Here is a 15,000-nt window from a genome sequence, read left to right on the forward strand (position 1 = left end):
ACCGTTGCAGGGCCCGAGGGAGGGTTGATGATCGGGCTGCCTTCCTGTGGGCGAGGGAACATAGCATGACAAGGCGACTCATAACATAACTAACACAACCCATCTCATAATATCACATACCTAGCACAACGCATCTCATAATATCACATGACTTGCATGACATAATTAACAACACATAGCTCATAACATAACTAATACAACCCATCTCATAACATCGCATACCTAACACAACGCATCTCATAACATCACATAACTTGCATGACTTAATTGACAACACATAGCTCATAACATAACTTATGCAACCCATCTCACAATATCACATAGCTAACACAACGCATCTCATAACATCACATGACTCATAACATAACTTGCATGACGTAATTGATAACATAGAGCTCATAACACAACTTATAGCATAACATACATATCGCATAACATGACTGATCTTATAGTCATTTTTTTAGCATGCATGTTGCTTTCAATCAATCGGTCAGTATATATTTTACACATATGCCAACAACGTAACATAACATAACATACATAACATAAATCTTGTAATCTATGTTATTTTATTTGTATCTTTTTTTTATCTATCATTTCTTCCTTAACTTATTTTTATCTTACTTTATTTCTTTATCTTCAATTATTTTTTGTGTGGATAACCGTGACTTTTTTTCTTTCTTGTTACGCATCAGGGTTATATATCATGCGTACAGATTGGGGAACATGTATCTAATCTCTGTTTGTGTGCGTGTGTGTGTGTGTGTGTGTGTGTGTGTGTGTGTGTGTGTGTTTCATCATGCACTCACTACGCAACCAACTCACATGTCAGTTGTATAGTCTCTCTCTCTCTCTCTCTCTCTCTCTCTCTCTCTCTCTCTCTCTCTCTCTCTCTCTCTCTCTCTCTCTCTCTCTCTCTCTCTCTCTACCTGATTGGCGTCTTACCTTTTTCTCGCGCATGTCATGTTCTCGCTAACCTTGGTACTGATTAGCTCTCTCTCTCTCTCTCTCTCTCTCTCTCTCTCTCTCTCTCTCTCTCTCTCTCTCTCTCTCTCTCTCTCTCTCTCTCTCGTTCGGTCTGTAGCTTCTGGTAATTTTTATTCATTTTCTCTCCAATCGCTTTTTTTCTATTTCTTCAAACTTTCTTCTTTTTATTTCATTTATCTACGTTATTCTTTTCTTTCTTTTTTATTATTATTTCTAGACTAACAAGAAGGTGAACGTCCACACACACACACACACACACACACACACACACACACACACACACACACACACACACACACACACACACACACACACACAGGTAAATTAATCTAGTCTTTCAACTTCCTATTTCTCACCACTTTCTCTTCTTGGTGGTGGTGGTGATGGTGGTGGTGATGGTGGTGGTGGTGGTGGTGGTGATGGTGGTGGGAGGTGAGGGGGGAAGGGCAGAAGCAAGAGTGGATGGGGTAACCTACGAACATAAGAACATAAGAACAGGGAAACTGCAAGAGGCCGGGTGGCCTACACAGGGCAGCTCCAGAGAGAGAGAGAGAGAGAGAGAGAGAGAGAGAGAGAGAGAGAGAGCATTGCCCTCACTCACTTCTCTCCCACGTTACTGTTACTCGCTGCGTTACAGAAAGAGAGAGAGAGAGAGAGGAGTGGTGACAGACAGACTTACGGACACCGCAAACCCCCTCCTCCTCCTCCTCCTCCTCCCTATCTGAACCGCTTGTAATGAATGAAATTTTTCTCTCCCTACCTGCTTCTTCCTCCCTCCGGCCCCTCCATGCACACCTATACTTTCCTCTCTCTCTCTCTCTCTCTCTCTCTCTCTCTCTCTATCTATCTATCTATATCTAAGTAACTGTCACACACACACACACACACACACACGCATTGCTCCGTCCTGTCTGTTTTACCATCTGTCTGTTGCGTACTTGAGATAACACACACACACACACACACACACACACACACACACACGCTGAAACAGTTAGAAGGCAATGACATGGGTGCGTTCATAGACACATACACACACACACACACACACATAGAATGGATTGGAAATAAATAGTAAATCGGAAACTTGCTTAGATAAAAGTTTAAATCTCTCTCTCTCTCTCTCTCTCTCTCTCTCTCTCTCTCTCTCTCTCTCTCTCTCTCTCTCTCTCTCTCTCTCTCGCAAAAATAAAGAAAAAAACAAAGAAACAAGAAGAAAAGTTAGCGAGAGAGAGAGAGAGAGAGAGAGAGAGAGAGAGAGAGAGAGAGAGAGAGAGAGAGAGAGAGACGTTTGCGTTGTCGAACTGTACGTATTGATGTATTTTAGAGATGAAGAACCTCCCCCCCCTCTCTCTCTGTGTGACGCACTTCGCTGTATTCTTGCGGTATTTATAGACGCGGGAAAGTATATTTAGGACGTGACGTTGACGGTGTGAGGGAGGACGGAAAGGAGGAGGAGGAGGAGGAAGAGGAGGAGGAGGAGGAGGCAAGGTGAGAGAGTGAGCGAGAGAGAGAGAGGTGATTCACAGGTCTTAAATGTGTTGAGTGTGTGTGTGTGTATGTGTGTGTGTGTGTGTGTGTGTGTAGGCGTATGCGTGACGTCATAAGTAGAATAGAAGAGGATTAGGAGGAGAAGAAACAGTAGGAGGAAGAGGAGGAGGAGGAAAAGAAGAGAGTAGGAGGAGGAAGAGGAGGTTAATAGTAATAAATGAAGAAGGATAAGGAAGAGGAGGAGGAGGAGGAGGGCACTTGTTGCTTACTCCTGTCTGTGTGTTTGCCTTGCTTGCTTTCCCCCCTCTCTCTCTCTCTCTCTCTCTCTCTCTCTCTCTCTCTCTCTCTCTCTCTCTCTCTCTCTCTCTCTCTCTCTCTCTCTCGTCATCTGTTCACTCGTTCATTCAGGTCGTCGCTCTAATGCAATATTGATTGTGTGTGTGTGTGTGTGTGTGTGTGTGTGTGTGTTCATGACATCATATTCACATCACGTATTAGTCATTATTTGCTTGTTTCTGTTTTGTTTTGCTCTTCGTCTCTCTCTCTCTCTCTCTCTCTCTCTCTCTCTCTCTCTCTCTCTCTCTCTCTCTCTCTCTCTCTCTCTCTCTCTCTCTCTCTCTCTCTCTCTCTCTCTCTCTCTCTCTCTCTGTCTGTGTGTGTGTGTGTGATGGGGGGTTGTTAGACACATGTTGCGTGGAGAGGTGAGAAAGGGCGGGGAGAGAGAAGGGAGGAGGGGAGGGAGGGAGGGAGAGAGAGAAAGGAGGGGAGGGAGGGAGGGGGGGAGAGGAAGGTGGAGGGCAACAACCCCTCACGGTCCGCTGCCACCGTTGCTGCTGCTACTACTACTACTACTACTACTACTACTACTACTATTACTACTGCTGCTGATGTTACTATTATATATATGCTCTCCCTCCTACCAATACATCCAGTACAACAATTACTACTGCTACTACCGCTCCTCCTCCTCCTACTACTACTACTACTTCTACTACTACTACTACTTCTACTACTATTACTACTATTACTACTACTACTACCAATGTTGCTGACTAAATAATTATGCATCCCTTCCTGTTGCTAATACTTTCAATACAACAGTTACTTCTACTACTACTACCACTACTACTACTACTACTACTACTACTACTACCGCAACAGCTGAACGTAACAAGCCAATGTGAGTGTAAGCAAGGAGAAAGTGTGTGTGTGTGTGTGTGTTTGTGTGTGTGTGTGTGATTCATCCCTTATCAGACTTGTGCTCGGAGACAATAGATAACGCTTATCGTCAAGACGGTTAAATAAATACTGAATAATTATATCTATCTATCGATCTGTTTATGTATGTGTGTGTGTGTGTGTGTCTCTCTCTCTCTCTCTCTCTCTCTCTCTCTCTCTCTCTCTCTCTCTCTCACACACACACACACACACACACACACACACACACACACGTGGAGCCGAGTTATGAAAGAGAGGGAAAGTTTTCATCAGTTCCCTCCCTTCATTTTCATTTCCCTCCTCCTCCTCCTCCTCCTCCTGCGCCTTGAGTGTTTGTTTGTTTCCATTTTTTTGTGTGTCATAGTGGTACAGTTTTCCTTTCGTCATATAACTGAAAACTACTTGAAGAGATTAAAACGTGATTATCTTTTTTTATTTTTTTTTATTTATATTCATCGCATATATTTCCATCGTCGTGTTTAAGGTCTGAATATAATGAGAAAGACAACATTGAAGGCGGTGAGGAAGGCAAGCGATAAAGCAATCCCTCACTCCCCCTCCTCCCCCCCCACTACCCACACACACACTATAAATAGGCATTGCTTTGGTTGATAGGAAGTCCCTCTGATAACACTAATCTCTCAAGTGCATCAGGTAGCCAGCGACTCAATCCCAAACCCCTCTTTCCTTCTGCTTCTCATTACCAGTACTTCCTAAGGCCACAGGAATTAGGGAAGATCATGTGGGATACTTTTTCACGTTCCTGATAATTAAGACGCCTTGAAGCTCATCTCTAGTGAACCCAAGTAGCCAGCGACTCGATCCCAAACCCTCCCTTTCTTCTTTCCTTCTAGTTCTCAATACCAACAATTCCCAACGCCACGGGGGACCAAGCAAGCTCTTATGGGATGGTTATTTCATGTCCCTGTTACTGCCGACGCCTTGTAGCTAATCTTTCAAGCCAGCGACTCATTCTTAAACCTTTTCTTCTAGATTTCTTTAACAACAATTCCCAAGGCCACGGGGATCAAGCAAGCTCTTATGGTATGCTTATTTTACGTTCCTTCTACTACTGACGCCTTGCAACTAATCTTTCAAGCTAGCGACTCATTCTTAAACATTTTCTGCCAGTTTTCTTTAACAATACATTCCCAAGGCCACGGGGATCAAGCAAGGTCTTATGGGATGCCTTTTATCAGGTCCCTAGTACTACAGAGGCCTTGTAGCTAATCTTTAGTGAACTCAAGTAAATAGCGACTCGATCTCAAACCCTTCCTTCTAGTTCTCATAACCAGTACATTCCCAGGCCACGGGGATCAAGCAAGCTCTTATGGGGTGCCTTTTATCACGTCCCTTGTGCAGCAGGCGTCCCTTTGTAGCACTGTTGAGGCGTACATCATGACAAATTGACAGTCCCCGCCGCGGCATTGCACGGGAGGCTTATCTAACAGGTGTAGCGCGGCCCCGCAGTGTTTACGCGCCCCGGGCCTTGATAGGAACTGCCGACCGCGGACTGGAGTGGTGGATGTGGGTCAGAGAGTGCGCCGGGGTTTTGTGTTGTGTCATTATCAGAAGTATGTATTTCCTATGGCTTGAGAGACAGACCACTCGCCCCTTATATATGGAAAGACGAAGATTAGGAAGTCCATAACATAGTATCCGTATTAGAAGTATGTGTTTTCTATGGCGTAAAAAGAGAAGCCACGTGTCCCTTTATATATGGGAAGACGTAGAAGATTAGGAAGTCCATAACACATTATCAGCATTAGAAGTATTCGCTTTCTATGGTATAAGAAAACACAGCCAGATAATACCAAGAACAATCGTGTGTGTTTCCCTAAGCGTCTGATAACTCGTCACTTTAATACTGGAAATGATAATAGTCTAATGTATTGTGTAGAATGTAGGTCAGTGTACTAATCCGTGTAGTAGTAGTAGTAGTAGTAGTAGGAGGAGGAGGAGGAGGAGGAGGAGGAGGAGGAGAAGTTTCAAGACACCTCTCCACCCGAAATTGACCTCTCCTGACCTCTCTTTCTCTTTTCTTTTGTCGAAGGAACCTCTTGTGGGTTTTCTTGGTTGCTGTTTCTGATTTTTTTACCCTTGAACTACCTCCCTTGCTGTAAAAATAGTAGTAGTAGTAGTAATCGTGTAGGGTAAGTCTATGGGATGTGGGTCAGTCCTTCACTAGAGCGATTAGCCATTGATTGGGTCTATCAGGATGTCAGTCATTTCATTAATCGCCGCGGGAATAGGGAGGGAGTGTGAGAGAGAGAGAGAGAAATGGAAAGTACCCCTCACCCCACCCGACCTCACCTCTCCCCTTGTTTTTATATTTTCCTAATGGCTCGCTTACTCAACCTTTTACCAAGCGTTGTACTGGTTATAATGGAAGCTGTTTTGACGTTGGGGAAGGTTAGGAGTTTGTTGATGTTAAGGTGAATAGATTAACTTGAGAGAGAAATGGAAAGCACACCCCACCCCTTGTTTGTATATTCTAATGGCTCGCGTACTCAACCCTTTGCCAAGCTTTGTACTGGTTATAATGGAAGCTGTCTTGACGTTGGGGAAGGTTGGGAGTTTGTTGATGTTAAGGTGAGTAGATTAACTTGAATAAAGGAAGATGTCTTATACAAGCGGGGAAGGTTAGTACTATTTGTTTTTAGGGTAGACTTAAATAAAGGAAGAGGTTTTGATATTAGTTAGGAAGGTTAGTGTTTAGTAATATACGAAGTTGTTTTGATATTGGGAAAGGTTAGGAGTTTGTTGACGTTATAGTAAATAGATTAACTTGAATAAAGGAATATGTATGAAAGGTAATCTGTTTTTGTGAATGGCTGAGACGGGGAAGGCCTTGTCCAACACTCACATAGTATGATAGTAGTATAAATCAATGGTATACAAGTTAATCAGGTCAGAATAGAAGCTGAAAGAGTGAGTGAATGGAACCAATGGAAAGTTAATGTTTTTCTGAATGGCTGAGACGGGGAAGGCCTTGTCCAACACTCACCTAGCATGATAGTAGTATAAATCAATGGCGTACAAGTTAATCAGGTTAGAATAGAAGCTGAAAGAGTGTGTGTGTGAATGGATGAAAAAGTTAATTAATGTTGAATGGCTGAGACGGGGAAGGCCTTATCCAACACTCACATAGTATGATAGTAGTATAAATCAATGGTATACAAGTTAATCAGGTCAGAATAGAAGCTGAAAGAGTGAGTGAATGAAGCAGAGACAGTGTGAATGGAGTCAAGGGAAAGGTAATCTGTTTTTATGAATGGTTGAGACGGAGAAGCTTAGTCCAGTACCTCACCTGTGTAGCAACCTATTTAGTAAGTCAATTAAGGGGGAAGAGGAGGCAGTGGTTGTATAATAAAGTGAAGAGGAAGAGCAGAGAGCAGTTTTATGTGAAGTAGAAAGAAAGTTAATCGTTTTTTATGAATGACTGAGACGGGGAAGCTTAGTCCAATACCTCACCTGTGTAGCCACCTATTTATTAAGTAATTAAGGGGGAAGAGGAGGCAGTGGTTGTATAATGGAGTGAAGGTGAAGAGCAGAGAGCAGGTTTTTTATGAATAGGTTAAGCGGAAAAAGGCTTTGTTCACGTACAGAGCGACCGAACGCGGTTTACAGGGGGCGCTATACTAATCCCCACCTGTTTTGTAAGTCAATTAAGAGGGAATAGAAGACAGTGGTTGTATAATGGAGTGAAGAGGAAGAGCATAGAGATGAATAGGTTAAGTGGAAAAAGGCTTTGTTCACGTACAGAGCGACCGAACGGGGTGTACAGGGGGTGCTATACTAATCCCCACCTGTTTTGTGAGTCAATTAAGAGGGAATAGAAGACAGTGGTCGTATAATGGCGTGCAGGGGAGGCAGTGGTTGTGTAATAAAGTGAAGAGGAAGAGCAGAGTGCAGTTTTATGTAAAGTAGAAAGAAAGTTAATCGGGTTTTATGAATGATTGAGACGGAGAAGCTTAGTCCAATACCTCACCTGTGTAGCAACCTATTTAGTAAGTCAATTAAGAGGGAATAGGAGACAGTGGTCGTATAATGGCGTGCAGGGGAGGACCAGAGAGCAGTTTTTATATGAATGGGTCAAGCGGAAAAAGGCTTTGTTGAACATCCCCAGACATAATATAACTTAACCTTGCCTTACCTAACCTTACCTTACCTACCCTTTGCCTTACTTAACCTTACCTTACCTACCCTTTGCCTTACCTACCCTTTGCCTTACCTAACCTTACCTTACCTACCCTTTGCCTTACTTAACCTTACCTTACCTACCCTTTGCCTTACCTAACCTTACCTTACCTATCCTTACCTTACCTACCCTTTGCCTTACCTAACCTTACCTTACCTACCATTTGCCTTACCTAACCTTACCTTACCTACCATTTGCCTTACCTAACCTTACCTTACCTATCCTTACCTTACCTAACCTACCCTTTGCCTTACCTAACCTTACCTTACCTACCCTTTGCCTTACTTAACCTTACCTTACCTACCCTTTGCCTTACCTACCCTTTGCCTTACCTAACCTTACCTTACCTACCCTTTGCCTTACCTAACCTTACCTTACCTACCCTTACCTTACCTATCCTTACCTTACCTACCATTTGCCTTACCTAACCTAACCTTACCTTACCTACCATTTGCCTTACTTAACCTTACCTTACCTACCCTTTGCCTTATCTTACCTTACCTACCCTTTGCCTTACCTACCATATGCCTTACATAACCTTACCTTACCTATCCTAACCTTACCTACCCTTACCTTACCTATCCTTACCTTACCTACCATTTGCCTTACCTAACCTAACCTTACCTTACCTACCATTTGCCTTACTTAACCTTACCTTACCTACCCTTTGCCTTATCTTACCTTACCTGACCTTTTTATTCTTTATCATACCGTTATTGTTAATCTTTTGCACTTTTTGTTTAGTTTTTAATATTACCTTACCTTACCTAATATAAAGTTACCTGCCCACGCCTTACCTACAGAGCGACCGAACGGGGATTACCTTTTTTGTAAGTCAATTAAGGGGAATAGAGTCCGCGGATTGCCTAATTGGGATCCACCTGTATTGGTTAGTGGATTAGTGAACGCGTGAATCAATTAATTAACCTTTTATTTACCTGTACTGACGCACCTTTGGTCACGCGTTGATTTAGTATGGTAAAAAATAGTTAGTGAAGATTTATAGTGCAATGGAAACTGTATATTGATTGTTTAGTGGAAATAGTGAGGACGTAAAGCCGTCAATTAACCTGTACTGACGCACCTTCCCGCACGCGTTGATTTAGTATGGAAAAAAATAGTTATTGGTTATTGGTAGTGGAATGAAAACTGCATATTGATTGTTTAGTGGAAAGAGTGAGGACATAGAGCCGTCAATTAACCTGTCCCTTACCTGTACTGACGCACCTTCCCGCACGCGTTTATTTAATATGGAAAAAAAATAGTTAGTGGTTATTGATAGTGGAATGGAAACTAAATTGATTGGTTATTGGATTAGTAAGGGCATGAATCAGTTAATTAGCCTTTTAATTACTTGCACTGACGCACCTGTCCTCATTCATCGGTTAGTGGAGAGAAGTGAAGGTTATTTGCATAGATTAACTCATATTAACCCGGTAGCTGCAGGGAACATGTATCTTAAAGGCCCCTCTAAGCGAATTAATGAGAAAAAATCATCACTCACGCAAACCATTTCATAATATATAGTACCAATGCATTTGTGATCAGTTTGTGCATCATCTATTTGGGGGGGTTATATCATGGTAAAAATTTGGCCTATCGCTGGTACACGGTAAAGTCACAAATTTGGCCCATTGCTGGTACACGGTAAAGTCACAAATTTGGCCCATTGCTGGTACACGGTAAAGCCACAAATTTGGCCCATTGCTGGTACACGGTAAAGCCACAAATTTGGCCCATTGCTGGTACACGGTAAAGCCACAAATTTGGCCCATTGCTGGTACACGGTAAAGCCACAAATTTGGCCCATTGCTGGTACACGGTAAAGCCACAAATTTGGCCTGTTGCTGTTACCGGGTTAATAATGTAATGTATGCTTAGGATTATTATTATGAGTAAGGACATGAATAAGGCAACCTATCAACCTAATACTCACTTACTCAGCACTTACTCATCTTCCCTCACTCACTCATCGCTGTCAGACTGAGTAAAACTATGAAAGCTTGTATGTTCCATCTATTACTCACTTACTCACTACTTCCTCATCTTCCACACGCATCGTTTTGGCTGAGTAAAAAAAAAAAAATGAAAACTTGTCTATTAGTATCATGAGTCAGGCCATAACGCAACCCATCAACTCATCAACCTATCCTTTACTCAACTCACCTCCCTTATCTTCCCTCCCTCACTCATGACTGTCAGACTCAGTAAAAAAAAAAAATGAAAACTTGTCTATTATTATCATGAGTCAGGCCATAACGCAACCCATCAACCTATCCTTTACTCAACACCACTGACTACCTCCTCAAACTCCCTCACCCACGCATCGTTCTGGCTGAGTAACAATATATGAAAACCTGTCTATTATCTCTATACGTAGGGCCATAACGCAACTCATCCACCTATCCCTTACTCAACGCCACTGTCTACTCCCTCAAACTCCCTCACCCAAGCATCGTTCTGGCCGAGTTAAAAAAAATATGAAATCCTGTCATTAGCGAGCGAGGCGAGGTCACTGGTTGTTGCGTCTCGATCTAGTACGTGTATTGGGTAATGGATTAGTGAGAACGTGGATGACTCAATTAAACCCTAGTCAGTTCCTGGTAGTAGTAATTCGTCTCTTCTAATATTGCTACCGAGGTTGGGGGGGGGGGGGAGGGGGGTATATGAGAGAGAGAGAGAGAGAGAGAGAGAGAGAGAGAGAGAGAGAGAGAGAGAGAGAGAGAGTGTGTGTGTGTGTGTGTGTGTGTGTGTGTGTGTGTGTGTGTGTGTGTGTGTGTGTGTGTGTGTGTGTGTGTGTGTGTGTGTGTGTGTGTGGGGGTGTGTGTGTGTGTGTGTGTGTGTGTGTGTGTGTGTGTGTGTGTGTGTGTGTGTAGTAGTAGTAGTAGTAATAGTAAAGGGAATAGAAGAGTGTGTGTGTGTGTGTGTGTGTCAGTGTGTGTGTGTGTTCCCAGCAGCCATCAAGCACCTGTTTTTGATCACTCGGTTAATCTTGTGTGTCCCGATGGTATCACGGCTTTTTATCAGCGCGAGAGATGAAAGTGTGTTAGAGGACGTAAAGGGAATGTGCAATGTGTGTGTGTGTGTGTGTGTGTGTGTGTGTGTGTGTGTGTGTGTGTGTATTGCTCTTTTTGGTGTTTTTCTCTGTTGGTTTTGTGTTAGAATATTTGTTGCCTTACCTAACTTTACCTTACCTAATATAACCTAACCTTACCAACCCTTTGCCTTACCCAACCTAACCTAACCTAACCTTACCTAACCTTACCTTACCTAACCTAACCTACCCTTTGCATTACCTAACCTAACCTAACCTTACCTAACCTAACCTTCTATTGTTTTTGTTAGTATTGTTCTTGTTCTCGTCTTCCTCGCCTCCCTGCCTAAGCTCTGTGGCGTAAGTGCTTCATACAGTTTTTGTCGTGATGATTAACTGATACATTACCTGCCGGGCTGTCTCACCTGGTCTCGCTAACCTTGTGCTAACCTGTACGGAAGGGAGGGAGGGAGGGAGTCAGGCGTGTGGACTTAGTTGTTGGGGCGACACTACACACACACACACACACACACACACACACACACACACACACACACACACACACACACACCAGACTTGTTTGTGAGCTTCGTCTAAACAACAACAGGGGGCAATTATTTAAACGTTTCGGTGCTCAGAGGTTGATGTAGGTCTTTCCATGGGTAGTTTCATGAGCCTGGTGATAGTTTAACAAGGCTTCTGGACCGTGAACTTGGAGAACATTTATGAGAACCCGACGAATCTCCTTTGTGGGCTTTGGGAATAACTATTGTAAAAAGGGAAAGGGTCTGAAAAAAGAGAGTCCATAGTTCTGTAGTAAAATTAATGGTAGCTGGTAGTAGTAGTGAACTTGGAGAACACTTATGAGAACCCGACGAATCTCCTTTGTGGGCTTTGGGAATAATTATTGTGAAAAGGGAAAGGGTCTGAGAAAAGAGAGTCCATAGTTCTGTAGTAAAAGTAATGGTAGCTGATATTAGTATTTGTAGTAGTAGTAGTAATGGGATGCTGGTGATGATGATAATGATAGTAATGCGTCCTTATCTTCCCCCTCAGACGGACTTGTGTGGAATAAAATGGCGAGTGTACGTGTGGGACAACCCTGGCGGAAGCTCCTACGTGACTGGCGGCGGCGGCGGCGGTGGCGGCGGGGGGTTGCCAGCTGACCCCCTGGAGGACCCGGTGCTGGTGTCCTACTCCCGAATGATCGCCGCCGACGTGCTGTGTGTGTGGCGCAAGACCTGGCGCGGCCCCCAAGACGTGCCCGCCTCGCCGCACATGACGCACCAGCAGCACCACCACGCCCAGCACCAGCTCCGGCACTCCCTGCGGCACTCCCCGAAGGAACTCTGGGTCTTCTGGTACGGCGACGAGCCAGACCTCACCAACCTGCTGGCCCCGGAGCTCCTCAGATGTGGTGAGTGTTACGCGGGGAGAGGGAAGGGAAGGAGGAAGGGAGGTGAAGGAAGGGGTATCTGTATTAAACTTTGGGTCCTCTGGTACTGTTACGAGCCTGACCTGCTGGCCCCGGAGCTCCTCAGATGTGGTGAGTGTTACGCGGGGGGAGGGAAAGGAAGGAGGAAGGGAGGTGAAGGAAGGGGTATCTGTATTAAACTCTGGGTCTTCTGATGCTGTTACGAGCCTGACCTCACCATCCTGCTGGCCCCGGAGCTCCTCAGATGTGGTGAGTGTTACGCGGGGATGTGAGGGAGGGAATGGGGAAGAAGGGAGGGAGGGAAGAGGAAGGTAGAAGGTATGGTTGGGGGAGGGAGAGAATGGGGAAAGAAGGGAGGGAGGGAAGAGGAAGGTAGGAGTTGGAAAGGGAGGGAAGGGACGAGGAAGGGAAGGGATGAAGGGGGAGGAGGATAAGGAAAGGGGTGTTTTTAAAGGGATTGGAAGGGATGTGATGGTCTTACTATTGCTACTACTACTATTGCTACTACTACTATTGCTACTACTACTTCTAATACTCCTGTTTTTTTCTGCCTTCCTATAGTTTTTTTTTCTTGTTTTCTTGTCACGTTTTTGTCTTCCTTTTTTCTTGTTTTCTTTGCTTTCAACCTCCTTCGTCTTCTTCTCCCTCCTCCTCCTCCTCCTCCTCCTCCTGTTGTTCGGGCGTCAAGAAGAAATAAATCAACCGTCTCCCTCCTCCTCCTCCTCCTCGGCCTTGTCCTCCTCCTCCTCTTCCTCCTTCTCTTCCTCCTCTTCTTTCTTGTTGATTCGCTTGTTTTTCTTGTTCCTCTTGTTGATTCCCTTGTCCCTCCTTCCCATCCTCTTGTTCGAGTTTCTTCTTCCTCCTCCTCCTCCTCCTCCTCCTCCTCTTCTTCTTCTTCTTCTTCGGATGATTATTTAGTTGCGGCTCCCAGAAGAAATTAATTAACCTCCTCCTCCTCCTCCTCCTCCTCCTCCTCCTCCTCTTCGAACTTGTGAGCGTTTTTAGTTATTTGCAACAGCTGATTAAATCACACACACACACACACACACACACACACACACACGAGAGAGAGAGAGAGAGAGAGAGAGAGAGAGAGAGAGAGAGAGAGAGAGAGAGAGAGAGAGAGAGAGAGAGAGAGAATCATATCCCACCATAAAGGATTCGAACCAATAAGGAACGCATACACATAGGGGATCGGATTCCACTCGTATGCGATCCAACTCTTTATACAAGTCGTCAACGCCGCTACACTAATTTAATCAACCACTCCGGCATCCCTCATTCAGGCCCCCACGTGACCTACTAAGTGAGAGAGAGAGAGAGAGAGAGAGAGAGAGAGAGAGAGAGAGAGAGAGAGAGAGAGAGAGACGGGAGGGGGAGGGCGTTCTTAATAATATAATCACATTCATTCATGCTGTTCCAAATTTATTTTTTTCTTTCTCCTTCAGTTCTTTTTTTTTTCATTTTATTCTTTTATTTTCCTTTTATTTCCTATGCTTATTCCTTCCTACCTCCTCCTCCTCCTCCTCCTCCCTCTCCATCTCTATCCCTTATTCGCAGGTAAAGAAAATGAGAAAGCGATAATTATATATAGTTAAAGATGGATAGCGACTTCATAGAGTATTATTATTTCGTAAGACTTCTTTAACGGCATTTTTTTTACATGGCTTAGTAACAACAATAATACTAATAATGTTTTAATTCGCCCTCCCTCAGGCATATTAGAAAAACCACGTTCGTAGCTTTAAGTGACAGCGGATTCCATAAAGGCAAGGTCGCAGGGTGTCAGGGGGGCGATGGCCTCCAGTATTTGCGGGTTCTGTGGCGGTTCTAGGAAAGTTGGGGGATTAAGATGCATTAGGAGGCTTCAGTAACTTCGGATTTCATAAAGTTAGTCGTGGGTTTTATGGGCAAGGTCGCGGGTTTCATGGGCAAGATCGCGGGGTGTCAGGGGGTGCGATGGTTTCCAGTAATTGCGGGTTCAGTAGCGGTACTTACGGGTTCAGGTGAGGATGTAAGTAGCTGTAAGTCACCGCGGATTTCATAAAGTTAGTCGCGGGCTTTATGGGCAAGGTCGCGGGGTGTATAAGGGGGCGATGGCTCTCAGTAATTGTGGGTTCAGTGGAGGTAGTTGATGGTTCAGGTTTCCGGGCGCCAGGCGAGCGAGCTATTGAGGGATTAAACGTTTGCCGGCTTTAAGAGGCTTCGCGGGCTGGGCTGTCAGTGGCGTAGAGAAGCTTGGGCAAGAGAAGGGAAGGAAAGGGAGACGAGCTGAAGATATAGGTCTCCCATTCTGACTATTTCCTGAGACCGTGGAGAAGATTTACTGGGTTTTCATGGGTGTTTTTTTTTTCGTTCAAGATGTAGGAGCCTTGTCAGATTATCACTAGGCCTATGGAAACACCAACACAACCATACCGGGCTCTCAGTATGACATTTTCCCAAGTCCACAGAGAAGATTTACTGGGTTTTCATGGGCGTTTTTTTTTTTTTTTTTTTTTTTTCCGTTCAAGATGTAGAAGCCTTGTCAGATTATCACTAGGCCTATGGAAACACCAACACAACCATATCGGCCTCCCTGTATGACAATTTCCCAAGTCCACAGATTATATTTACCTGGTTTTCATGGGTGTG

General features: G+C 44.2%; 1 protein-coding gene across 3 annotated transcripts in view; it reads left to right on the forward strand.

Annotated features, from left to right (window-relative positions):
* Nucleotides 1–15,000, forward strand: part of LOC126999570 (mediator of RNA polymerase II transcription subunit 13-like) — a 62,460-nt gene that overhangs the window by 17,872 nt on the left and 29,588 nt on the right. For all 3 annotated transcript variants that reach the window (XM_050862333.1, XM_050862330.1, XM_050862331.1), the window contains exon 2: nt 11,988–12,348. In XM_050862333.1, coding sequence (XP_050718290.1) covers nt 11,988–12,348 — 361 coding nt within the window. The remainder of the gene's footprint in view (nt 1–11,987; nt 12,349–15,000) is intronic.

This window comes from Eriocheir sinensis, chromosome 16 (genome assembly GCF_024679095.1).
Source record: "Eriocheir sinensis breed Jianghai 21 chromosome 16, ASM2467909v1, whole genome shotgun sequence".
NCBI lineage: Eukaryota > Metazoa > Arthropoda > Malacostraca > Decapoda > Varunidae > Eriocheir > Eriocheir sinensis.